At 61.3% G+C, this 26,617-nt stretch overlaps 1 protein-coding gene across 7 annotated transcripts in view; it reads right to left on the bottom strand.

Moving 5' to 3' along the window:
• The window catches only part of GSE1 (Gse1 coiled-coil protein), a 394,460-nt gene that overhangs the window by 243,690 nt on the left and 124,153 nt on the right, over window positions 1-26,617 (bottom strand). For all 7 annotated transcript variants that reach the window (XM_058709032.1, XM_058709028.1, XM_058709026.1 and 4 more), the window contains exon 2: window positions 6,057-6,237. In XM_058709032.1, coding sequence (XP_058565015.1) covers window positions 6,057-6,237 — 181 coding nt within the window. The remainder of the gene's footprint in view (window positions 1-6,056; window positions 6,238-26,617) is intronic.

The following is a 26,617-nucleotide window of genomic DNA, read 5'->3' as shown; positions in this document are numbered from 1 at the left end:
AGTCCCCAAGCACCCTGGGTAAGCCGCCGAGCAACAGAGAGAAGGGTCTGCAGGCCCGCGGGGGTGAGTCCCCGCAAAGGATTCAGAGACGCTCCCGGGGAGACAGGAAGCCACCAGCAAAGGGCCCCTCAAGGCGGCCTGGCTTCCTCAACCTCCTGCCCCGACTTGCAGGCTCTGAGCTCCCCGGCGTTACCCGAATTCCCGAGAAAATAAACACGCGGCTTGTCGTAGAGAAAACAGACTTCGGATCCCAGCTTGGCCGGGGCCCCACAAGGGAAGGGAGAGAGGTGAGGGCTTCGGGAGGCCCTCGGGCTGCCAGACGGGGGCCTTGCCATCGCAGCCGGCAAGCGGGGGCGGGCAGGGCTGGAGAAGCAGCGGCCGAGCTGGCCCCTGGGCGCTCCGAGCGGCTGCCACTTGGCAGCTGGGGCACGGTCCCCCGAGTCCTCTGTCAAAGCACTCGGCACCAGCACCCGCCCCGAGTAAGGCCTGCCAAGCACTTCTCAGGGCCTGAGCCAAGTCCCCAAGTGGAAGGTCCTGCCTTGCTGGCCCTGGAGGCCCCAGGCCAGGAGCCCATTTGCCCAACCAAGAGACAAAGGCCTTTGTGGGGCCAGGACTTCAGGTGGCCACCAGGCGCTCTCTGCAGGGGTGGGGGGGAAGGGGGGGCTGGGGCCAGCTCGGGTGTTCCTGTGGGCACTCGCAGGGACAGAGCCGGGTTACGGGGAGGCCATCTGCATGGGCTGGGATTTGTACCTAGAGAGCAGGAACCCCAAAAATGAACCAGCCCCACGGCGGGCACCTACGTACATTCGACTTCCGGGCAAGTCACAGTGCTATGTTCCCCTCGGCTCTCCCTACTGGGGGGGCTCAGCCCGGGCCTGAGGGGCTCAGCTCCTAGGACCCCGCCTGATTCTCCACTGGCTTCCTTCTTTCGTGCCCTCGGCCTGACTTCTGAAGGGCATCCTTCCCGGGAGAGCTGGGTGAGCCCCAGCACCTGCATGCAAAGCAAAGCTGCACGGTGTCCCTGGTAGGGGGCGGGGGGGGGGGGTAAGTGGTAGAGAGAGAGGGGAGCAGAGGTGAGAATGCATTTTCCTGCCGTTTGCACAGACAAGGCTGAGCAGGACGGTCCCGGGAAATGTGCCATCCCAGGTGGTTTCTTGGCAGCGGAAAAGGAGATAAGGACTTGTGTGCCAGTGCTCTCCGAGGCACAGCACCCAAGGGGACGAGGGAGAAGGCGGGAGTAGGGAGTGGAGGAGGAGGCAGGAGCCCACTCCAGGTGAAGCCCCCGAGGGTAAGATGCGTCTTTTGCTGGAAGCCAAGGGGCCAGGCTTCCCATCCCTGCCCCTGCAAGGACAGGAGGATGCCCAGCCCTGCCCCGAAAGCACACAGGGACCCGGGGAGGGCATCCGGGGGACCAGCAAGGCTCGGCCCCAAGCTCTCGGAGCCCGGTGCAGCGTGCGGCGGGGGCACACATGACCAGTGAGCCCTCAACGGCGCCCGGCCCCTCCTGCAGAGGGCTGTTGTCACCGTCCGGCCCCCTTGGCACCCGGATGTGGTGGGAACTGGTTCAGGACAACGGGAAGAAACGTGGGTCCCCTCAGGGCCAAGGTGAGGGAGCATCCAGTGTTTCCTCCTATGTGTTCTCCTGCCCGCGTCCACTGGCCATGGCATCAGAGCATTCTAGAAGCCAAGAGGCGGCAGAGACACAGGCGAAAGGGAAACCGGGACCCGGTATCCCCCAGCCGGGAACCACAACGGGCTCAGGGTCGTCTGTAACGGCGCCCGCAGGCGGGTGTGCCCCAAAGATTTTACGAGTGACTTTGTGATCGGCCGGATCATGGCCCCGAAAGACGTCTATGTCCTATTTCCTGGAAGCAGTGAATCTGCCCAAGGGTCCCTCACATGGCAAAGGGGAAGTAAGGGAGACCTGGGGACAGAGAGCACCCTGGATTATCCTGTGGTTACACGAGGCCCTCACAGGTGGAAGAAGGAGGCAGAGATGTGCCTGGAGAAGCAGAGACACGGCGTGGCCCGCTGTGCAGGTGGAGGAGGGGCCGTGAGCTGGGGAATCCGCACAGCTTCCAGAAGCCAGAAAGGGCCAGGAAGAGGATCCTCCCCTGGAGCCGCCAGAGGGAACGCAGCCCTGCCCACTCCTTGCTTTCAGGCCAGGGAGACCCATGTTGGATTCCTGGCCTCCTGGCCTCCAGGCTGCAAGGCGGTACGTGTGTGCTGTCTGGAGACGTAAGTCGGTGGCCGTCCCTGAACGGCAGCAGCAGGAACGAGGTCAGACAGACCTCTTCCAAGATACGCCACCGCCATGGTGGGTCATGGGAACAGGGAGAGGCCGGGCACCTGCTGGGCCGACCCAGGGGCCAGCGGGGTGTGAGATACGCTCGCTGACCCTCCCACCCCGCAGCCCCGTTCCTGCTCGCCCCTGCCCCACGAACCGGGGTCCCCAAAGCCCGGAGTAATGCGAGTGGAGGCTTTCTGGGTGGGAGGACAGCCGCAGCTCTGGGGACAGAAGGAACCCAGAGACCACCCGCAATGGGGCCCGGCCCCCCGACGTGGCAAGTGAGGAAGAGAGGAGCCCTGGGAACAGGGCTGTTGCTGGAGAGTCGATCGGGGCCTGGTCTCCTGCGCCCCCGTGGCAACTCCAGGAGAGGGATCTGTGACTTCCATTGTCTCTGTTAATAAAGATACTAGAAGCTACTTTAGAAGCCGTTCCACAGCTCGGAAAGGACATCGAGGGTCCACGCGGCACAAATATGGGACCACCACTTAGCTGTATAATGGGGCTGCACAGGATGACCACACAGAGAGCACATTCACAGAGACGCAAGGAGAATGGCACACCCTGGAGTTGTGCAGTGTGCAACCCACACAGCCTTGCACGGCAACCCTGGCCGGCTCCTTGATATCCATCCCACCGACATCCTGCTACGGGAAGACTTCATTTTTACCACGAACTACTCGCAGCTGGGGCGGCTACGCTTTGGGAAGGCTCTGAACCTGGCACAGCCTCCACGGCTGGGAAGCGCAGCGCTGACTCGGAAACCTGGACCTGGGTCTCGGACACCAAGCCACACCCTCGCTCATCAGCAGATCGTGCCGCTTCTCTCCCAAGGAGGCCGCGGCGGCACAATGATAATTGTTCCGGAACGCCTGTTCCCATCCGTTCATGCTGAACTGGGAGCAGCCTCTCGCTGGAGTTTATACCACACACAGATGGCACAGCCTGGGCCACAGGCTGAACAATCTCGGGCAGAGCTGAGCCTGGGGGCTCGTCACCCTACGAGGAAGGCTGCCTCATGGCCGGGTTTCGGCTGTGCCCTTCTCCCACTGGCTGGAGACTCCTTGCCTGCCTGAGGTCCCCGCTTCCCTTGCAGCCCCACAGCTAAACTCCCGACAGTCAGCAAGGGACCACATCCTGGGGGGTCACTCGGAAGCATGCAGCATCCGCCTCGGGGAGAGAACAAAGCAGGGTGGCCCCCCGTGTCCCTGGGGGCACTCAGCCCAGTCACCTGGCACCAGGGTTCCTGCGGTGACAGCCTCCTCTCCTGGCCCACACTGCTGTCCTTGCTACGGGCTGTTTGCAGGGAGGCGAGGGTCAGAAACGGACCCCTCAAGGCAATAGATGCACGCCTTTGACCTGCCCGTAGCCGCCCAGACGTTCTGGGAAAGGCCCCTGCCCCAGGGAGCAGGGGTGGGGGAAGCCACCATGAGGGGGCAGGGACAGTTGGGGGGACAGGGGTTCAGAGCTCTGGAGAGAGGTAGTGGTGTGTGTGTGTGTGTGTGTGTGTGTGTGTGTGCATAGGGATGTGTAGTCTGCACGTGTGTGTCTGCGACGCGTGTTTACATGCTCGTGTGAGAGAGGCCCGGGGCCCGTGGGTGCGCACGGATCTGTACGTACGTGCCTGCGTGCGGGCCCTTGTGCGCACGGATCTATATGTACGCGCCTGCGTGCGTCCCCTTGTGTGTGCGGTAGTTGCTGGGTCTGGGTGCGCTCCTGTGCGTCCCTGCTCCCGTATCCAGGTGTCTGCACGCGCTCACCCCCGGTGCCTGCCCGCCATCCAGCTGGCAGTGCACAGCTGGACCCGGGGGCTGTGCCTGCGCGCCCGATGAGAGGTGGCAGGTGCGTAATAAACCATTAGTCACTGTCACGTTTCTGAGCAGCCTCAGCGGCCTCCCGGGGAGGGGCCTGCTCCAGGACTGCGCTCCTGGCAGGTCTCTGGCTGTGAAGCTGCCCACCCCTTTCCGGGCAGGGCGGCAGCCTGACAGGAGCAGCTGGCAGACGGGGGCCTTGGGCCCCTGCCCTGCCCCAGGCAGCCCAAGGCCCGGGTCTGGCCCTGTGTGCGCCCGCGGGGGGAGGGGAGAGTCCCCAAGGGTCAAGTTTTGCCGGATATTACCCAGCACCGAGGCGGGATTGGGGTGGAGGGGGCAGGGCAGGGAAGCAGCCTCCAGGATGCTCCACGCTGCCTGGAAGAGGCGCGGCAGGTGACCGGGGCGCGGACACCAGCCCACGCGTGCCAGCACTCGGGGCCAGACCTGCACTGAACGCTCTTCCGTCCCAGTGGATACCCACGCCTGCCCTTGTAAGCCAGCAACCCCCCCCCCCCCCCCCCGCCCCAACTAGCCTTCGTTCCCATTTCTCAGATGAGGAAGAACAGGCACGGAGCAGAAGACACTGGTCCAGGGCTCGAGTGCCCGGGCGCCAGGGGGCGTGGCTCCCCGTAGCACCCCGCCCACCACCTGCGTGCCCCGCCCACCGCCCGCGTGCCCCTCTGCCAGGGTCTGGGAATCCCTCAGAGGGCTGCGTGGCCCGTGAGCCCCTGGTCTTCCGGCTGTGCCCCTTGCCCAGAGCACATCACGGAGAGAGAAAGGGGGGGGCACTGGGGTTGTCCCGGAGGCGGATGTCCCCACCACCCACTCCGCACATCCACCAGCCCGTCGCCTCCCGCCCTGGCCCGCTAACAAGCGCTTTCAGCGTGGGCTCACACTGGGGGCTGGCACGGGTCTCAGGATTCAGTCCTCTCTGGGCAGTGACAGGCGGGACACATACAGGGACCCCCTCGGAGGGGTCTTGTGGACAGAAATACGGCCTCAGGACCTGCTCTTAGGACCCTCCCCAGGTAAGAACGCAGGCGCCCACACACCCCCACATCCGGCCAAACGGCCTGCCTGGGATCCACTCACTGCCCCCGGCCCGGGTCCCGCAGGCCCCGCAGCGCAGCCCTCCGGACTCTACACTCACAGGCCCATCACCCAAGGAGGGTGACACTCGTCAGGGAAAGGGCCGAGATGGGCGAGCAGGCGGGGTCTCCGCGGCTGGTGCGGCGGGAGCGAGATGGCCACGACGGGATCGGTGGGCAGCGTCCTCCCCCAGCCACGCGCCCTGGTTCCCCCTGGCCCAGCTGAGGCTAACTCGGGAGACAGATGTGTGCCAGGCCCCGGCGCCTGCGCATCCACGACGGAAAAGCCCAGAAGCCGTCCCTGCACCACTGGCGGAGAGAGGGCGCACACGGGGTCGCGCGCAGGACGCCGGAGCAGCACAGCGCGGCGACCACACAGAGCGACCCGCGGAGTCTGGGGAGGGCAGCCGGCCGAGAGGCGGCCCAAACCGCCAGGAAACGGAGATCATCATGGTTTGGGCAAACACCGGTGTGCGGTTAGAGACGCGCCGGCGGGTGGTCCCGGGGGGCGGGGCCCGTCCAGGCGGAGGGCGTGTCTTGGCGGGTGGGCGGTGGGTGCTGGCGCCCCGTTCGGGGTCGTTTAAAGACGAACGGGTGAGTACCGTAGCATCACGGATAATAAATACAACAAACAGGGGCCGTCTGTGAATATCCAGGATGAGAGAGTCAGGAAGCAAGGGATTCTGATCAAACCACCAGGCGAGGAGCGTGAACGAGAAAATCCCAACGCGAGTTAAGGGAGACCGGAGCCATGTGGAGACCGCGCGGGGCGGAGGTCTGTGCCCGAGCTCCGCGTTGGGAGCCGCCCTCCCTGCCGGGGACGGCATGAGCCGCGCCGGCACCCGGGGACGGAAAAGAGCCCGCGTCTACCTGCGCCTGCGGGGTCTGCTCCGGCCCCGTCCAAGCCGCTCTGCTGACAGCGGGCGGGCCCCGGCTCCTGGGCTGTCCTGGGGCCTCTGGGCGTGCTCTCTGCTGGGGCGCCTGGCCGGGGCTCAGGCTCCCTGGCTGGGGGGTGGACGGCTGTCGACGCCTCCAGAGATGCAGAGGTGACCTGGAAGGACAGGAGGGGACATGGTGAGTCTTGGGCACACTTGCCCAGAGGTGCCCAGTGGGTGGGCCCCCGCACGCCACTCTTGCCCCCGCCCCCGCGATGGCCCGGCTTGGCCATCAAGGACTCAGCTGGGCTGGCTCAGGGCGGCACAGGGCCGGTAGGTCCCCAGCAAAACCAGCGGGAAGATTGCCCGGTGAACCCTGCCCGAGGCCACCGGGCTGGCCGCTGGGTACTGGGGTCGCACCCGCTGGACCCATTGCTCCCTGAGCCCCCTCAGCTCCTGCCAGGAGTTGGCAATAACTACGTGCTAGTTAATTATAACCGTAACAATTAACTTAGCTAACCTTCAGTCCGCTCTGCAGGGTGGTCAGCCCATCCCCCACCCTTGTGTCTTCGGTCTCAAAAATTTTTTTTAATTTATTTTTGGGACAGAGAGAGACAGAGCATGAACGGGGGAGGGGCAGAGAGAGAGGGAGACACAGAATCTGAAACAGGCTCCAGGCTCCGAGCCGTCAGCCCAGAGCCCGACGCGGGGCTCGAACTCACGGACCGCGAGATCGTGACCTGAGCCGAAGTCGGACGCTCAACCGACGGAGCCACCCAGGCGTCCCTTGTTTTCTTTTTTTTTTAAAGTTTATTTATTCGAGAGAGAGAAAACGCGTGTGCGGGGGAGGGGCAAAGATAGAGAGAAAGAATCCGAAGCAGGCTCCAAGCTGTCAGCACAGAGCCCGATGAGGGACTCGAACTCACGAACGGTGAGATCGCGACCTGAGCGGAAAGCAAGAGGTGGACGCTTAACCACTGAGCCACCCAGCCGTCCTGTCTTTTTCTTCCCTGTGGTAAAATGCATCTCACATAAAATTTACCATCTCGACCGTTTTTAAGTGTACTGCTCACCATGGGCCAACAGTCACCTCAACCCATTTCCAGAACTTTCTCGCCCAAACAGACACTTCGTACCTGGTGTGCGCTAAGTCTCCAGACCCTCCGACACCCACCATCCCGCTTTCTGTCTCTCTGACCCTGACTATGCGGGGTTGCCTCACCCTCTCCCACATCTGGGGAAACCGAGGCTCAGAGAGGGGCGCGAAGGAGCCTGAGGCCTCGGAGCCGCCAGACTCGGAGGCGGGGTCGACCCAACCCACAGGACTTCAACAGCTCCAACCTGGGGGAGCCAGGTCCTGCCCCGAGTGCCTGGGGGCCAGTCCCTGCCACTGGCGACTCCCCACTTCCCACCTCTGAGCCCCAGGGCCGGTACGGCTGTCGGAAAACAGCTCCATGTTGATCCAGTTGTTAGGGATTAATGCCACGAAACCAAAGTGCCCTAAGAGAGAAGGATGGCCCAGAATCCCCCGGGCGAGCCGGGGCCCCGCCAGCCCTCCCTGCAAGAGGCGATACGTTTACCGTTTGTTTCCGGGCATGCTTTAATTTATGGGATCCATATGGTGACACGGCCCAGACCACAGCCCCCGCAAATCCCACGGGCGTGCTGGCGGCTTAGGCTGGAGCCAGGAGGAGGCGGCACCCCAGCCCAGCACACTTCCTTCACTGGCTCGCTCGCTCAGGGGCCGGGGGCCCATCGGCATGGCAGGGACCCCGGAGCCGCACACGTACCCCGTCTTGTCGGGTTTTAGCTGCTCTTACAGTCCTGTCCTCATCATCTGGGGGAACTCTGCCAGGCACAGGCCGCTGGGGCCACCGTTAGTCACAGGATGGCTTGTCCAGCCAGCCTGGGGACCCTCCACGGGGTGGCACCTGGCCAAACCGGGCCGCGTTCTTGAAAGCCCCCCGGGGTGGGCTGGCGGGCAGTGGAGGAGGGCGGTGGGGGGCCCTGGCTCTGACCCCTGCCCACGGGCTGGTGGAAGGGAGAGAGGGGAGAGGTCCCCCTCCTGCTTCTCCTCCTGGAGCCTGGGGACCAGGGTCCTGCTGGGGGAAGGCAGCCCGGGGCTGCCCCTGGAGGGTAGGGGTGGCTCCCAGAATGGGGAGCTGTGGGCAGGGGGACCCCACTTACTGAGCACCTATGTGTCACGCTTAATCCTCCCAAAAGCCCTGTCACAAACCAGGACACAGAGGCACGAAGAGACAAAGTGACCTGGGCTCCTACCTGTAACTGGAGGCTTCAGGATGTGAACCCAAGCAGTTGGGAGAAGATTCAGCTGTTACACACCAACTGGGGGACATGGCTTTTAAGCAGAGACGGACAGACGGCAAAAGAGGCTCTGACTGGGCAAGAGGGGTGCGGACGACAAGCACTGCGGGACCTAGGAGCCCTCCCGGGGGCTGGGGAAATCCAGGCAGGCTTCCTGGAGCAGGTGGAGTTTGAACAAAGCCTTCAAAGGGAGCAGGCTTTGAAAGGGGGGGTGGGAGGGGAGGGATGAGACATTCGAACTCATCCCTGAGGGACCAGGAGAGTGACGTGTGAACAAGGTACTGGGTAGCTGAGAATGGAGGGGGATGGCAACGGGCTCGGGGCCACGGGCATCACATGGAGGGGACAGAGCTCCATCTTGCGAGGTCTGATTCTTCGAGAGGAGGCTGTGAATCCGCTTTTAAGAGCCGCGCTCTCATGATTATTAAGCGCTGGCAACTAGTCCAAAACGTGTTACAACACCGTGTGAACCCTCAGATGCTGCTGGTAAGATTGTAAAATGGGGCCGCTGCTCTGGAGACCGGGCCGGCAGCTCCTTCCGAGGTCACACGGAGCGTTAGCACCTGACCCAGCGGCTCCTCTCCCGGGTAGGTATCCAAGAGAACCCCACACCCACGTTCACGCAAACACTTGTATGTGGGAGCTCGTAGCAGCCCAGTGTCCCCCAGGAAAATGAATTCTGCAAACAGCCTGAGTGAGCCCGTTGAGTCTCCGGATGAGCACGCGGCCGGCCGTGGCCTCCACTGGCAGCCCGTGAGGCCCCCGAGCGCAGGACCCGGCCGCGTCGTGTTACGACAAATGTGTTGCTAAAAGCTGCTAAAACTTGTTACGCGGCAGCTGTGGATAACTAACTGATACAACACGTCAAGCTCTCGAACGGTGCCCGGCCCAGACAGAAATGTTCCTTGGCGCCACGGTGTGCCAGAAGCACGAGGGGCCCGGAGGCCAGTCCCCCCTCTGGGCTAGCTCCTCCGGGAGGTAAAAGGATTTCACCCCCTTTCTCCGTGCTCAGCAGCAGCTACCCGTGACTCCTGGCGGGGCCCAGTCAGCATTAACGGACGGACAAGGCTGCCGGGTGCGTGTGGTCCTGTGAATACGGATTATCTCGTGTTGGCTCACGTTAGGTGGAGACCAAGGTTCCAGCCAGACCATCGAGCGGAGGCGAAGTCCCCTTTCCTCAGGTTTCAAAGCCAAACGGATGACAATTCTCGACTAAACAAAAGCATCTGAACCCACACGTTCACAGTGCCCTCTCTACACAGCCAAGAGTTCCAACCCCAGGGCCTGTCTCCATTTAAAGGACTATTAGGACGGGGCCTGGGGCATACCCTGGTCCCTGCCTGGGGGCCCTGGAAATCAGCAGTATCTCGGAGCAGTCGGGGGTGGGGGGGGATTGTTTTAAAAAATAATCTTATTGTGGGGCGCTCGGGTGGCTTAGTCGGTTGAACGTCCTACTTTGGCTCAGGTCATGATCTCACAGTCTGTGGGTTCAAGCCCCGCGTTGGGCTCTGTGCTGACAGCTCGGAGCCTGGAGCCTGCTTCAGATTCTGTCTCCTCCTCTCTCTGCCTCTCCCCTGCTCACACACTCTCTCTCTGTCTCTCTCTCAAATATAAATAAACATTAAAAAAATTTAAAAACCGTCTTACTGAGCTATTCACGTAACTACACGATTCACCCACTTAAAGCATACAATTCAGTGGCTTCTAACACACTCAGAGTCGCACAACCACCGCCAGAATCCATCTCAGAACATTCTCGTCACCCTAAACGGCGGCCCGACCCGCTGACAGTCCCCTGTCGTCCCTCCCCAGCCCTGGCGGCCACGGTCGCCTTTCTGTCTCGGCAGATTTGCCTGTTCTGACGTTTGCCATTCATCTGCCACCCTCCGGCGTGTGGCCCCTTCGCTCAGCAATGCGTCCCGGGCTCATCCGTGTTGCAGCCTGCACGGCATGTATGTTTGAAAACCGGGGAAGTTCCAGCTTGAGGGCCCACAGCAGCCCAGAGGCTGGGCAGGACACCGGAGGGTGACAGGCAATCATGACTGCCCTGAGCTCAGGTGACACTTCTGGAAAATGGGCGAGTGATGCCTACCCTAGATTTACTGAGCAGCTGCTATACGCCAGGGGCCCACCAAGCGCCTGACATCCATAGCCCATTGAATCCTTCCAACAGCCCTACCTTAACTCCCACCTTGTAGAGGAGGCAACTGAGGCACAGAGAGGTCAAGACAGTTGCCCCAGGTCCCCCAGCTGGTCACAACGACAGCTGAGAATCAGGCCAGCGCTGTGGCCTCTGTCCAGCACCTAGACCCACCAGCGCCTGGCACACAGTTGCCCCCGACTGAATACTAGCAGGGCCTGGTTCCCATACTCACGGCCACAGCAGACACACAGCAAGGCCGGACCGCAAGTTTGTGCTGCGGGAAAACGGCAGTGGGTTTGCTGACGGGCTGTGACCGATCTGTCACGGGAGCGAGGCTGGGAAAAGGAGACAGGGTGTGGGGCTGCAGGAGAGGAGGAGACGCCAGGGTCCCGATGGCGCAAAAGAACACGGCCTTCCCTTTGCCCCAAGGAAAAATCGGGCGAAGGCAGGAAGCCGAGCTCGGGAGGAAAGTCACCTCCCTCCCAAACAGGGATGGCCGGAGGTGAGCCTTGGCTGGGAGGCTGGGTGGGCCTAAGGGGCGCCTGCTGAGCCGGCCGGAGACCTCTGCCTGTTGGGGGACACGGGGGTCACAGGCCTGCCCGGGAGGGAAGTGAGGGGACACGGCCCAGCCCTGCCGTGGGGGCGCCCTTCCCCCTTCCCACCCACAAAGACACTGTGCTCTGTCTGGTGGGATTCCCTACTCTGCACCGCGAGCTGGTGCATCAGAGGCCCAAACACGGAATTCGATGCCCCTTAATTCCCTGTAATAGCCCCGTAACGGCAAGCAGAGGACTCCAAACACTGCAGTAAAGGGAACGATAAGGCTCTGGGTCAGGGGGAGACTGGGCTGCTGAATGCAGAGGCCCCGATAAGCAGACAACTAAAGGGTTATTAAATGTGCGGCGCAGACCGGGCGTAATTGGAAAGTTATTAGATGTGGAATACACACAGCACCCAGTAAATGAGTAATCAGGGACTAATTAAGCTCACGCGACACAGCAGCTCGTGCTGGAGAGGCTGGTGGCTGCCGCATCTGTGACAGCAATTAGGGCCGCTGGGCTGCAGCACCGGGGCGGTGGGGGGTGGGGTGGGGAGGGTCGCCGGCTCGGCCGGGGGTCTCGATCTGACTCTCCTCCCCACCTGAGCCCTCCCAGGTGCTCCCACCTCTCAGGGGCTGGAAGGAGGGGGCGAGGCACCAGGCTCGTCCAGCCTGGAGGACAAGAGAAGTCCAAGCGGACACGTGATCCAGGACTCAGAAAAATGAAAGCCAGGCTCTGTCCCCGGCTTCGAGTCTAGCCAGGTGACAGCTGGCCACAAGCACGTAAGGGGACAGAGGGTCACGACTCCCCACCTGGACGATCTGCGAAGTGTGCACAGAACCACTCCCCGGAGCTGCGCCTTCAGGTGGGGGAGTATGACTAACCTACGGTACAGAGGGGGAAACTGAGGCTCAGAGGACGGGAGGCAGACGGAGGTCGCCCAGCCTGCTCAGCTTCCTCACCCGTAAAAGGGGGGTGCGGAGACCCACACCCACAGCCTGAGCGGTCACAAGGACTCAGCCTAGCACAGGCTGACGCACAGGAAGCCCGGGAGACGAGGGACCCCAACTCCACCTGCTGCAAAGAGAAAGTCTCCGGATCAAGGCCTGGGGCTGCTGGGGCTGAAGAACCTCCCGGTTCAGATAAAGCGGGGGTTTCTTGCCAAGCTGGGAAAACGGTGTCTCCGAAGGGCCGGGGTGGAAAGCTCGTGCGGCACGACCGTAAAGTGCGAGGCTCGCCTGCCTATCGGCTCTGGTGGCAGCCGTGCACCCACAGCACCTACAAGGGCCAGGCCTCTTGCTAATCTTGGCAGGTGTCGGCCCATTAAACCTTAGACGGCCCGGGTCGGGGTGGGGGGTGGGGGTGGGGGTGGGGACGGGAGCAACTGTTAGGCTCCGTTATACAGATGAAGAAACCAAGGCCCAGAGAGGGTAACTTGCATTGGCCACATTTTGTGGGATGGGCAGGTGGCGTGAGATGTCTCGGAGAGCCTTACTGGAAAGCCAGTCTGCCGCTAATGCACCAGGAGCCTCGGGAGACACATCTGGGTGGGGCAGGTGTGGCCAGGAAGGCTGGGGTCACAGGGAGGCTGGTAGGATATCTGGACCGCAGGCGGGCCAGTGGGAACTGGCCAGAGGCAGGCAGGCCCAGCTTCTGCTGCTCTCGTGGCCAGAGGGAACATTCTAAAAGGCATGTCCCTGGCTCCCTCCCTCAAGGAAGGCCTCTGAGGCAGCGATTCCCTCTCATGGCCTGGGACAGGGCAGAAAGCTGCATGGAGGAGTCCCCTGTTTCCAGAGGCAAGAGCGCTCCCTAATGGCTTGCAGGCAACAGAGTGCTGTCGGTGACCGAGTCCAGCCCAGGCAAGAGCCCCCGGGGACATGGAGCCCCTGAGTCCTTGGCATCAACCTGGAGGGCCACCTGCTGGAGGCCGGCACGGGGAGCTGGAATGATCTCTGACAGTCACTGCCTGACACCCCGGTTCTCCCGGGGTCCCCTATATCCTACCCTTGCTGAGGCCCACTTCCCAGGGAGACAGCCTCCCATCAGTCTCTGGGCATACAGCCCAGCCCACTCCATCCCCAGCCATGCCTTGGTCTGAGTGATCTTCCCAAAACATCACTCATCCTGCTGATGTAAAACCCTTTACCCAAGTTCTGACTCTCCACGTGGCATCCAAGAGACATGTGATTAGGCCCAGCCTAGCTTTTCATCCACCCCATCCACCTATCCAACAAACCATGCACCCACCCACCTGTCTATCTGTCCATCCTCCATCCATCCATCCATCTGTCTGGCCATCCATCCATCCATGCATCCATCCATCCATCTGGCCATCCATCCGTCTAACAAACATATATAAAGCACCTAATGCCTGCCTCCATCTATCTGTCCATCCATCCATCCATCCATCCATCCATCCATCTGGCTGGCCATCTGTTCGTTCATCCATCCATCCATCCATCCATCCATCCATCCATCCATCCATCTAACAAACATATATTAAGCACCTAATGCCTGCCTCCATCTGTCTGGCTATCTGTCCATCCATCCATCCATCCATCCATCCATCCATCCATCCATCTGGCTGGCCATCTGTTCATCCATCCATCCATCCATCCATCCATCCATCCATCCATCCATCTGGCTGGCCATCCGTCCATCCATCCATCCATCCATCCATCCATCCATCCATCCATCCATCCATCTGGCTATCTGTCTGTCCATCCATCCATCCATCCATCCATCCATCCATCCATCCATCCGTTTGGCTATCTGTCCAGCCGGCCATCCATCCATCCATCCATCCATCCATCCATCCATCCATCCATCCAGCTGGCTATCTGTCCATCCATCCATCCATCCATCCATCCATCCATCCATCCATCCATCTGGCTGGCCATCTGTTCATCAATCCATCCATCCATCCATCCATCCATCCATCCATCCATCCATCCATCTGGCTGGCCATCTGTCCATCCATCCATCCATCCATCCATCCATCCATCCATCCATCCATCTGGCTATCTGTCCATCCGTCCATCCATCCATCCATCCATCCATCCATCCATCCATCCATCCGGCTGGCCATCTGTTCATCAATCCATCTGTCCATCCATCCATCCATGGAATAAACATATATTAAGCACCTAATGCCTGCATCCATCTGTCTGGCTATCAGTCCATCCATCCATCCATCCATCCATCCATCCATCCATCTGGCTGGCCATCTGTTCATCAATCCATCTGTTCATCCATCCATCCATCCATCCATCCATCCATCCATCCATCCATCCATCCGGCTGGCCATCTGTTCATCAATCCATCTGTCCATCCATCCATCCATGGAATAAACATATATTAAGCACCTAATGCCTGCATCCATCTGTCTGGCTATCAGTCCATCCATCCATCCATCCATCCATCCATCCATCCATCTGGCTGGCCATCTGTTCATCAATCCATCTGTTCATCCATCCATCCATCCATCCATCCATCCATCCATCCATCCATCCACCCATCCATCTGGCTGGCCATCTGTCCATCCATCCATCCATCCATCCATCCATCCATCCATCCATCCATCCATCTGGCTATCTGTCCGTCCGTCCATCCATCCATCCATCCATCCATCCATCCATCCATCCATCCATCCGGCTGGCCATCTGTTCATCAATTCATCTGTCCATCCATCCATCCATGGAATAAACATATATTAAGCACCTAATGCCTGCATCCATCTGTCTGGCTATCAGTCCATCCATCCATCCATCCATCCGGCCATCCATCCATCCATCTGTCTAACAAACATATAAAAAGCACCTACTGCCTGCATCCATCTGTCTGGCTATCTGTCCATCCATCCATCCATCTAATAAACATATATTAAGCACCTAATGCCTGCACTGTGCCTGGGATACAGCAGCAAACAAAAAAGTTAAATTTCCTGTTGGGGAGGTTGGAGTGACAGACATATTCATGTGTCAGTTTGTAGAAAGTGCCAGGAAGGCAAACAGAAGAGGCTAGGTAGGAGGGTGGGTGAGTAAAGTTAGAGTTCTCCATAGGCCGGCCCCAGTGACAGGGGCCATTTATGCAGAGACCTTAAGGAAACAAGGAAGCTAGCCGTGGAGACAGGTATGTGGGGGAAGGGTGTGGCAGGTAGACGGAACAGTAAGTGTGACGGCGCTGAGGTGGGAGCATGTTTACAAACCTTTCCTGAAAAAGCCAGATAGTATTTTTGGCTTCGAGGACCGTTATAGTCTCTGTTGAACCTACTCAACTTTGGCATCGTAGCGCTAAGGCAGCCTTAGACCACGCGAAAATAAGAGTGTGTGGCTGTTTCAATAACACTTTATTTGTGGACACGGAAATTTGAATTTCGTATAATTTTCGCATCATGAAATTTTTTTCCTTTGATTTTTTTTTTTTTTTTTGCAACTTTAAAAACGTAAAATGCACGTTTAGTTCATGGGTTGTTCGTAAACAGGCTGCCTGATGGATGTGGCCCGCGGGTTGCGCTTTGCGGATCTCTGTTCTAGAAGCAGCAAGGAGGCTGCGCGGCCGCGGGCGGTGGGGAACGGGGTGTACCGTCTGCCGCTATTCCCAAAAGGTGGGGGAAGAGGGGTCTGTGGGAGGAGGGGAGCTGAGCCTTGACGGGGGCAGAGGAAAGGCTAGGAGAAGTAGGAACGGTGGGACCACGGCTGGTTATCTAGTTTGACGTGTCCTGAAGGCACCTGTCACCCACACGAGTACCGCTGGACTCATTTCGCTTCAGGGTTCGGGGCAGATGCCACCGTCAATGCCCACGAGGCCTCCTCCCACCCCGCCAATGCCCCGTGCCTCCCTCTTGCTTGAAATGTCTCCCCCCATATCCTCTGCCTCCTCCTCAGCCAAGGGTGTGCCCGCTTCCGTGGTCTGTGTCCCCAGCTCCCCTCCCCAGGAGGAGTTGGCCGCCCCCCCCAGCCCTCCTCCCGTAGTGTCTTCACCCCTATTGCCACACACCTGCCCAGACTGTTACCCTCCCCCCAGGCGGCACTCGGTAACCCCAGGCCCTGCCACGATGTCCCCAACACGGCGGATGGAGGAGACATGTGAGTCATGGAAGGGACGACATGGACGCGTAAGGTCACGGTTCCAGGCATAGGGAACATCCCATGCAAAGGCCCTGAGGCAGGAGTGTGTCCAGTGTGTTTGAGGAACAGCAAGGGGGCCTGTGAGGCCAGAGATCAAGGGAAGCAAAGGGGTGACGTTTCAGAGGGCCTCCTGGGTCCCGTAAAAGGCTGTGGCTGTCGTTTGGAGGGAGCCCAGAGAGATGTGACCCAGCTTTTGTTTTTGTTTTAATCTTAACGTTTTCTGTTGAGACGCTTACAGATTCACGTGTGATTGCAAGAAGTCATACGGAGACCTGGCGTCCCCTTTCCTGCTATTCCCCCGGGAGGACATCTTGCAAAATCGTGGCCCCACATCACAGGCAGGATGCCGCCCCAGCCTGGCCTGTGCGTGTGTGCGTGTGTGCGCGCGCCCTCTGTCCCATGTGGCGTCACCGCTGGCCCCTGCATTCACCGCCGCGGCGCAGACACAGGTAGCTGGGCCACGGGCGCGCTCTGTGACCCTCTCCCACCGTGTCCTCCTGCGGCCATCACTTCCAGCATGTTGTGTGAACACAGCCACACAGGGGCCGCACCACACGATCCCTGGAGCCTCGCCACGGCGCTGGGCACAAGGGCGGGTCCTTCCTCTTTACTGCAGCTGACTCAGGTGACGGAAGGCCCGTTCCTGCAGGTGCGGCCGCTCCCCCTGTCCCCACACCAGGCTCACGGCCCATCAGAGCCCCATGCCTGCCCCTCCTGTGTTCGGAGTGTGTGCCTGGTTGAATTGCCACGCCTCATCCGGGGCTCGCAAACATCCCTCTGTCCGCGCACGGATGGCCCCGGTGGCCCCGTTTACCAGGCACCGTGCTCCCCACGCACCTGCCCTCTGGCCTCACCTCCTTTCGTGCCCCGAGCTAGGGAGGTCAGGGGGTTCATGCGCGGTAACCTTTATGGTATGCTCCCTTCTCCAAAGTGGATCAGAGACGTTTAGCAACCTGTCGAACGCCACACAGCCAGAAAGATGGGCAGACGTCCACCCTGGTGCACCTAAATTACCGCAAAGACAGATTTGGGGGCGGTGCCTGCCCTGGGCTCCGTGGGGAGCCCCGCACCTCCACCAGAGGGGCCCTGCCCGCTGCAGGTGAACATGACATAATTACTGTGGAAGGAACTGGGCCGTCTCACCCAGGGCAGGCAGTTTATCAAGCGCTGACAGTGCATTAGCTAAGTGATCACTAGACTATTAATTTTTTTTTTTTTCCCCAGCCCTTGCCAGGGGTATTATAGTGAAAAACGACAGCTTAACCGCGGGGAAATTCTTCAGGGTGACAAAAATAAAAATAGCTCTAATTGAAGTTGATAGAAATTATACCCTTTAAAAACACACGTCGGGGGGTGCACTGGCTGTAATGTAAATTAACGTCGGGGCAGGGTTTCTGTCACAGGATCGTGGAAACATGGTGACAGCCACAGCAAACAGCCTCCCGGGACGTCGCATCTGCTCGGTGGCAGCTCGGCCCGGCCCCGCCCACCGTTGTCAGGACGGGAGGGGGGGGGGCTGGAGGCGGGGCCGACGGGCGCGCGCACGGCCTCGCTCGCTCACCTGCCCCCTGCGCTCGCACTCTGCCGGCAGGCAGGCAGGGGCCCTGCTGACTCTCCCCCGGGGCGCGTGTCCCTGGTGTCCCGCAGCCCCCAGGGAGAGGCCATCGGAGCGGGAGGCCCAGCCACCACGGCGAGGCCCTGCTTCCTGAAGCCGGTGCCGGCTTGAAACGCACACGTTAAAACGTGTTAATCACGGGGTCCCAGGAAACGTACAAGGATCCGCACGATCCGGTACACGGCGGCGGATCGTCTCTCCGGAGCCAGAAAGGTTTCCACGGAGCGGGCGGGAGAATAATAACCGTAATGGCAATAAAATAATAATAAACACGGGCACAGCATCTGCTCTGCGCTCCGCACCGTTCTTTAAGTACTTTCCACGTATTTTAATTCACTTAGCCCTCGCAACAACCCGCGAGGTAGACCCTGTCATCATCATGCTCGCTTTCCAGACGCCGAACGGAGTCTGGAGGCCCAGAGAGGCTGCGTGCCCGGCCTGGAGGGATAACGGGGCGGGCGGAGCGGGGAGCAGGGGGCTAATCGGCCTCCAGGACCCCCCCCACCCCGCCTGGCCCTGCCCGGCGCCCCTCAGCCCTACACCTGGAGAGCAGGCTGAGTCCGAATGCAGAGCACGCCCCGTGGACAGCGGCCTCGGGAGCTGGCCCTGCGCGCCCGCTGATTTTCAGGTAACGTGTACAATTCGGTTCGGCTTTGGCTTCGGCCTCACCTGCTGAGACTGGGAGGTTTCCCTAAGCTTCCCAAAGCCCCCAGCGTGCACTCCAAGCGGCGCCGGGTATGCGTGGGGGCGGGGTGGGGAGCGTCCGAAAACAAAACGGCCCCAGTCCTTAACTGTAGACAATTTTTCTGCCCCTGCCCTGTGCCAGGCACTGTTCTCGGCGCTGAGGGTTCAGCAGCGAGCCAGACGGGGTGAGTTCCGGGAAGGCACACACGCTAGCACGGCCCCTCATTCCGGGTCCGCGGGCACACGAGAAGCTCCTCGAAAATGCAACTCCCAACGCGGTCTTGCGTAAGGACGCAACCTGAGAATCGAAGAATCTGGCCGGCAAAGGACTTTCAAGTTCCCTCCTTCAAAAGGAAGAATAAAGGGAAAGATGGGAAGGAACCCTCGTTTTCTCTCTCCCTCACCACCCACAGGTGCACACACCCAGGTCCAGGGACAGACATCCGAGGATGGAAGGGGCCTCAGGGGGTGGCGATTTTCGGGGCTGTTCGCTGCTGCCTTCCCCGGAAAGATCGAAGGGCAGCAAGGGGCCGGGGTCCTGGCTGACTGAGGCGGGAGGGCGCATAAAGGAGGGAAGCAAGCAGGGGGCCTCCAGGGACGGCCGGATGCGGAGACACGCCACGCGGGGCCGGGCGGTCTGCACGCCGCTTGCTCAGAGGAGCCACGGGCGGCCCCCGTGTGCCCCTCCTCCGGAGGACAGAGATGCCCTACGAAGGCAACGACAGGCCTGCTAGCTTGGCTTCGACGCCCGGGTAGACTCGAGGACAAATCGTCAGGGGGATGGGATAATCGGCTGCAGTCACAGCAAACAGCACGGGAATTACTACGTGACAAGTGCCCGGCTCCGGGGGCGAAATGACGCCGGAGGCAGCTAAATCCCTTGGGTGCCAAAGTGGCCCTCCAGGAGAGGGGAGCGGGTGCACGGGGGCCTCGTGGTCCCTCACGGTAGTCACTCTGCTCGTGACAGCCCCCTGGGCCGGGCCCGGGCCACCTGCGCAGCCTTGGCCTCAAGGCTGCCCGACCGCTAAAACCTGCGATGCTCGCGGGGTGAGCTGCTGTGGGCCCCACCTCCCACAGGCCGAGCTCTGCACAACTGCCTCACTGGTCCTCAAGCAACAGCAGCCGGAATACTCAGCCTCCTTCTATGAAGCTCACCTTGCTTCAGGAACTGACTCCTTCCCTAGGGGCTGTGTGGCCACGGGGAAGTTACTAAACCTCTCTGGGCACCACTCTGTCATCTGTAAAATGGTCATAATGACCGTAGCCACTTCTCAGGGTGGGGGGGGGGGGGCAGGGAATGGCCTCAGACACACATGCTTAGAACACTGTGTTCTAAGGACCCGCCCAATAAGGCCCAGATGATTTTACGTCTCCTTACAGCCACGCTTTAAGACAATTGTTCGACATCATCTGATTTCACACAGCAAGCGCTGTTCAAATGCTTTACGAATCTTAACTTGCTCGCCCCTCCTAACACGCCCATGAGGTAGCTTCTGCTATTACGTGCCCATTCTGCGGATGAGAGGACTGAGGCACGGAGGGGCTAAGTCAGCTGCCCCGAATCACACCCAGATGTTGACATGCTGTCATCCGTGGTCTGTATTGTTCACCTCCACATGAAACTGTCCCTCGAAACGGCCCGGAAAGTCCAGGGGGCCCTGGGGTACCCCTCATCATGCAAAGGAGGTTGACCGACTTAATACAAACGGCTGCTTTGAGCGAAGAGAGGTGCAGAGGGAGGTGTGAGCTCTGGAGACGAAGAGGGGTAAACACCTGTCAGTTCGGCGACTGGGAAGCAGGACACGGTGAGGGTAAAGCGGGCAGGGGGAGGGAGGGCCGGTGGGCGCTCTCTCAGTCCCTGCCTGGTGAGCGGGGTGGGGGGCGTGAGGAGACAGCCTGGAAGCAGGAAGCTTCAGGAAGAGGAAGGGACCCTCCTGCGGTCCTACGTCCATTGGTCCAGATCTTTATTCTGATGCTGGGTCTCTTGTGACCGTGTTGAAAAAGGACCACTGACCCACCACCGGCCGCTGCAGAGGTGTGGGCGGAGGGGCTGGGTGACCGAGGACGGCACAGGAGGCCGAGAGGGGTGCAGGGGGCTGGCTTCGTGCATTCTTGGTCTCGGGGCAAAGATGAACGGGGGTCCAGGGACGCTCGCGGCACCCCCAAGTCCCGGAGGTGGGAGGAGCCTGAATTGTCCTCCGCCCCGGGTTTCTCAAACTCGGGGACATATCCCGCAGGAGAAGAACTTTTAAACAGGAAATGAAAATGCCAGCGTGTAAGGCACAGAGTAAAAATACCACCTCCTGAAACCGTTTCAAGCATCAGATGGACGTCAGCAACACCTGAGACCCGGGCACACGGCACCCCGGCCCTGGGCCCTGGATTAGATCCCCGCCCCCCCAGCTCCGGCCCTCCCCAAGTGTCCCCCAGAAAAAGAGCCTGTGGGGCCAGGCGCCACGCCCCCCGCTCCAGGACCCCAGGTCTCCCTGCGTGCACGGCCCCCGCCTGTCGGTCCCCTGAGCATATGCTGCAATGCGGGAGGGCCCATCCTGAAGGGGAGTCCAAGGGCAGCGTGGCTACAGCTCGGGCAAGCGGGCCGGGAGCATACTGGGCCGTGAGGCTCTGTCCTGTCCAGGAGTTCCTGGAGCAGCTCTGGGCACCAACCCCCTGCCCCGAGGAAACCCCCCTCCCCCTTAGTGCTGGCTCCTGGAAAACTGTTTTCTAAATCTGGTTGCTAACCTCCCGGCCTGGAGCCAGGCTTCATAAATGTTTGTTGAATGACTAATCAAAGGAAGGAAGAAAAGCTCAGAACCCAACAGCCAAGCCCCAAACACCACCGAGTCACACACAGCCAGAGATGGGTCCGTGGATACTGCCAACGGCCCCTGGTGATCACGAAGGCCCAAGGCACAGCCTGGAAACTTCCAGAAGGACCCCAGCTGGCCCCCATGCCGGAGCCAGTCCCCATGCCCTGTTCTGTCCCGGTCCCCAAGACGCTGGGATTCTAGAATGCCTAGGTCCCCCCGCCCCCCCGCCATCAAGGGCCCTGAGCCCTGCCTGGCTGTTCTCCTGGCACAGCCCATGGGAGGGGGGAGCCCCCGTGCCCCACCTCCCGCTGTTGGAATCCGTCCACTCGGCAGCCCGGAGTATGCTGGGGACTCTTTACTCCAGCCCCGATGTGAACAGCAGACTAAGGTCCACACTTGCTCCCAGGCTGCGGCTTCCTTTCTTTGGGCCTCAGGGTCCCCGGCTCTGAAATGGGTACGGCCCCTCCCCCTTCCCCCCTCCTGTCTTTCTCGCCTCCGTTGGTGTGATCACTGGTGCCGTCGTTGTTGGAACAGGGCACAGGACCACGAGGCTCCACGCACCTCAAAGGGGGAGCCCGTCCACTGGACAGACGCTGCCCGAGGGACGCCAGCCTCACGAGTTTCCACCTGGATTACTGAGGACACCTGGAGGGGCTGGTCGGGATTAAGGGGAAGCCAAGCCCCCAGGCGCCTTCCCTGGGCACAGAGGCTCCGGAAGGGGAGGCCCTGACGATGACACAGGGCGCGGCCGCGAGGTGGCCACGAGGGGGGACTGCGGGGGGCCTTTGGAGCAGGCCAGAGCGGGTCTCCAGCTGGCAGATGAGTGCACTCAGGCCGGTGCCTTTTTCTGTGGCCACAGAGCCACCGCACGGACCGGCGGTGCAGCTGGGTGAACGACGGGCGGGTACGGCAAGTCCCTGCCGCTCTGTCCGCGTCATGGTGGCACGTCACACCGAGACCCCCAGGGCGCAGGGCCGACAGCCCCAATTTACGGCCCGGGAATCTGAGGCTCACTGGGGTTGGGGGAGAGGAGCCAGGCGCCGAGTCTGGGGCAGGAAGCGCCCCGTCCCCGGGGATGCCACCCGCGCCCCAGGAAGCATGCGCCCTGGCCCTTCTGGGACCCTGCTCCTGCCCAGCACGGCCTTCACCTCCTGAGGCTCCAGAGCCCCGGGTGGGCACACGCTCAGCCAGGCGGAGCGCCCGCCGCGGTGCCAACTCGCTGGCTCCTCGCTAAGTACTCATTTTTGCCAGATCAAAGGACTCATTTATTAAAAAGCGGATTGAACTTGCCCGCTTGCCTCCCTGGAAACGACGCTGAGACAGGAGCCCCCCTCCCTCCCCCCCCCGCCCCCCCGCCCCTGAGCTCTGCCCTCCTCCCCGCACGGCTCCATGGGGGGCCTGCGGCCTCGAAGGGCCAGCCCGGGGGACAGGCCGGCCTGCGCCCAGTGCCCGGACAGTGGTGTGGGGCTGGCCCCACACATCGCTGTGTCTGTGGGCAAGGGGAGACCGGAGGTGAAGGGAGCAGCTGGGTCAGTGACCGGCAAGGCCCAGTGGAGCCGGGAACGCACGAAGGAGAGAAGGAGCTGGATCCCGGGCAGCTCGGGAGGCAGATGGAGGTGTGGCCCCCCTCCCGCCCACGAGCCCCACACCTGTCCGTGCTGCGGCGAACGTGTCCTGCAGACGTGACTGCAGCCCGGGAGCAGGTGACTCTCGGTAAGGAGACGGTTCTAGGCGATCTGTGTGGCCCTGGTTCATTCAGCCGGAAGCCCCGAGAACAGCTGAGGCTGCCCTGGAGGAGGCCGCAGCCGGGCACCTGCAGATCCTGGCCCCCCACCCCCACCCCGGCTGGCCGGCCGGCCCTGCCATCGCGAAGCCAGTCAGTCCCTGGTCAGGGGTTGCACCTTCACACCCCTCTCCCTCCGGTTCCGCTCGTCTGGTGGGAACTGCCCGGTTCAGGGGTTTATAGAAGGGAGAAAGGCTGCCGGGACATAACTGGGGCAGCGGGGGGACGGCAAAGACCGAGAATTGGTCACTAGCTTTTAGGGTCACTAACAGCCACCAGAAGCGGCCGGGTGGCCTCTGAGAGCAAATACAGGTGAGGGGCAGGCTGAAAGCCTCCTGCAGGGAGAGACGATGTGGGGAGCTTACTGGGCAGTGGACACGCCCAGTAAGATTCCCAGGTCCCCCGGCCCTGGAGCACAACCTGATCTTTAGTGGGGTCTCTGGGGGGACTCAGAGGCTCCCCGCAGGCTGGCAGGCCTGAGCCCATCCTGTAAACGCTAGAAGGGAGGGGAGGTGACTGGGGGTGGGGGGAAGAGGGAAGTTGCCGAGGCTGGGGGTACCCGGGGGGGGGGGGTGGTGGTGAACAGAAGTCAAGAATGGCCTCTTGAAGGAGAGATGGGGTTTCTGAGAGAGGCACAGACAGGAGACCGAATCAGGCGTTTCCACATAAATAACTAAATATGCTGTGGGAACAAACGCTCCTTCCCTTCACTACTGAAGAAGGCTTGTGTTTACCAGTCAGGACACAGCGAGGCCCTGGTCTCACTGCGGCCTAGAGAAGCAGAAGGGTGGGGAGGGCAGGAGAGGAAAGGACAGGGGAGGGGAGGGCAGGGCAGGGGAGGGAAAAGAAGGGCAGGAGAGGGCAGGGGAAGGCAGGGGAGGGCAGGGGAAGGCAGGAGAGGGTGGGGCAGGGGAGGCAAGGAAGGGGAGTGGAGGGGAGGAGAGGACAGGGGAGGGCAGGGGAGGGGAGAGGAAGGGAGGGCAGGGGAAGGCAGGAGAAGGCAAGGGAGGAGAGGGGAGAAGAAGAGAGGGCAGGAGAGGGCAAGAGAGGGGAGCGGGGAGGGCAGGGCAGGGGAGGAAAGGACAGACAAGGAGAGCACAGGAGAGGGCAGGGCAGGTACCAACAGGAGAGGACGTTTAATCATATTAATCCAGAGCTCCAGCTTTGGAAGCCCGCAGAGCTGGCTGTGAACCGCACTGTGACCTCAGGGAAGCCATGTCACCTCTGGGAGCCCCTGCTGTCCCTCCTGGAAAGCGGGGCCCAGTGGGACCACACTGAGCGGCAGTCCCCTCTCCAAGATGGCACTCCCGTTGCTTATCCCTGCCTGCAGGCGTGAGCGCGGTCTGGTGCCTGTACCCCACTGGCCGCATGTGACCCCACTCTGTGGACCAGGCTGCCCCTGGGGTCACGAGTCTGGAGCCCCGGCTGCCGAGAGGCAGCCAAACCGGACCCGCGGCCCCAGCTCCACGCCAAAGCAGGAGCCAAAGCAGGAAGCCCCCGGAGGGCACAGAATGGCCATAAAGGTGAGTCAGGCGTCCACACTCCTTTCATCCAGAGGTCCTGGTGCCCCACACACGGACTCGTTAAATGTCTCCGCGTCCACCTGAGCAGGAGGCCCTAGGCCCGCACCCCCCCCCCCCGCCCCCCGCCAGGCCCGGAATGGGCTCTCCGTCCTTAAGGGAGCTGCACAGATCAGAAGCGGTTTTTTATGGTCCACGCGAGAAGCCTGAGCTCAGAAACGGTAGGTGTCTTGCCCAAGGTCACACAGCAGGGCATGAATGTGGTCTCTCGGATCCCTAGTGGGGTTGGTCCCATTCATTCCCGCCCCATAACCAGGCTGGGAAATGTGGGCCTTACCGGCTCCCATGTGCCTTGAGCAGGGAGACTAGAACGTCCTCACCTTGGCCATAGTTCCCCATGGCCCAGTCCAAGCACAGGGAAGGTCTGGCCACAGGCCCCAGCCTTGGCCACAGATATTTGCCAAAAAGGAGCGGGAGGAGCCCGAAACAGGGAGCGGGCTTTGGGACGAGACACATGTTATTGAAAAACACTTTAAATTATGAAATATTTTTCACATTATGAAACACACTTCGTGCCTTCCCCTGACACAACTCACTGCCCCCACAGTTCGGAGGCCAGACGTCTAACACGGGGCCTCGTGGGGCTCAAGTCAAGGTATCAGCAGGTCTGGCTCCTTCTGGAGGCTCCGGGGAGAGGCGTCTCCCCGTCTCTCCCGAGTCCAAGGTGTCCTGGCTCCTGGGCTGCCGGCCCCTGATCGCCTCCTCCAGCCCCGTCTGATCTCCCACGTCCTACTTCCTCTTCTGAAGCATCCCTCCACCTCCCTCTCGTAAGGACCCTGTGAGGACACTGGTCCCACGCGGATCATCCAGGACCACCTCCCTGTCCCCTGTCCTGAACTGAAGCCCAATTGCAACATTCCCCTGCTATAGGCGGTCACGCGGGCCAGGTTCCGTGGGTTAGAACACGGACATCTCGGGGACCATGATTCGGCCGAGCGCAGCACGCGTTTAATGACTGTCACCCCCCACCACCCCCTGTCACAGGAAGAACACGTGGGACCCCATGAGCCCACCAAGGCAACCGGGGGATACCGGCAGGTGAGGGCCAGAGGGCCCGCCTAGCCCCTACGGAAAGGACTCTGCACCTGCCTCTGGAGCCTGGCCCCGCCCACCATGGGGGGGGGGGGGAGAGGGAGCCAGCTCTGCTCCAGGTTCTCCCCTGCTCAGCCCCCACTCCCCAGCCCTCCTTCCCAGGCAGTCCTCGGAGTTACTGTTTTAATGAGTTCCCTGCCCTCTAATTAGCAGGTGCGGCTTTGAAAGGAAGCGCCTGGTGTTTACCTTGCACGGAGCCTTTAATAACCAAACCCAAGGAATCGCGGGCTGGCTCCCGCCTAATCCCCATCTGAACAGCAGTGCTTAATGAGCCTCGGCACCAGCGAACCTTCTCCTGCCCTCTCCCAGGCGCCCTGCGGAGCCCCAGGGGCTCGTTACCGAGCAGGCTTCAGCCCTGCCAGGAGGCGCCCAACAGCCCAGCGGAGTCGGAGGCCCGGGGCAGGGGGAGGGGCGGGGGAGGGCAGCGTGTGCCGGGATTGACTGGTGTCCTGCAGGCCACTCCGTGTCCCCCGAGCCAGCAGGGCACCAGGGCTAGCATTTACCAGCACCCGTGGGAGCCCAGGCTGTTCTGGGGCTTTACCTCTCCAAGCCAACGCCCTCACAGCACCCCTACTGTGGCCCCAGGGGAGGGGAGACTGGTAGATGCTGGCAGTTTCTGGGCTGATTTCACACGACAGTCCTGGGAGGCAGGCAGCGAGCACTGGCCCCCATGTTCCAGATGGGAAGCTGATGTGCAGAAGAGCTGAAGACTTTGCTGGAGGGTCAAGGGTGGTGCCCACAGCCCACAGCCCTCTCCGGGGAGCCCCGGGCGCTGTAGGGAGGAGCAGGGGCAGAGGGCAGAGTGCAAACATCAAACAGAGGTGCTCCCCCCCGCCTCTGGCTCCACTAGGGGTTCGGG

Source organism: Neofelis nebulosa, chromosome 17, assembly GCF_028018385.1.
Source record: "Neofelis nebulosa isolate mNeoNeb1 chromosome 17, mNeoNeb1.pri, whole genome shotgun sequence".
Taxonomy (NCBI): Eukaryota; Metazoa; Chordata; class Mammalia; order Carnivora; family Felidae; genus Neofelis; species Neofelis nebulosa.
Note: the sequence above shows the minus strand (reverse complement) of the source record. Positions and strands in the feature narration are given on the sequence as shown.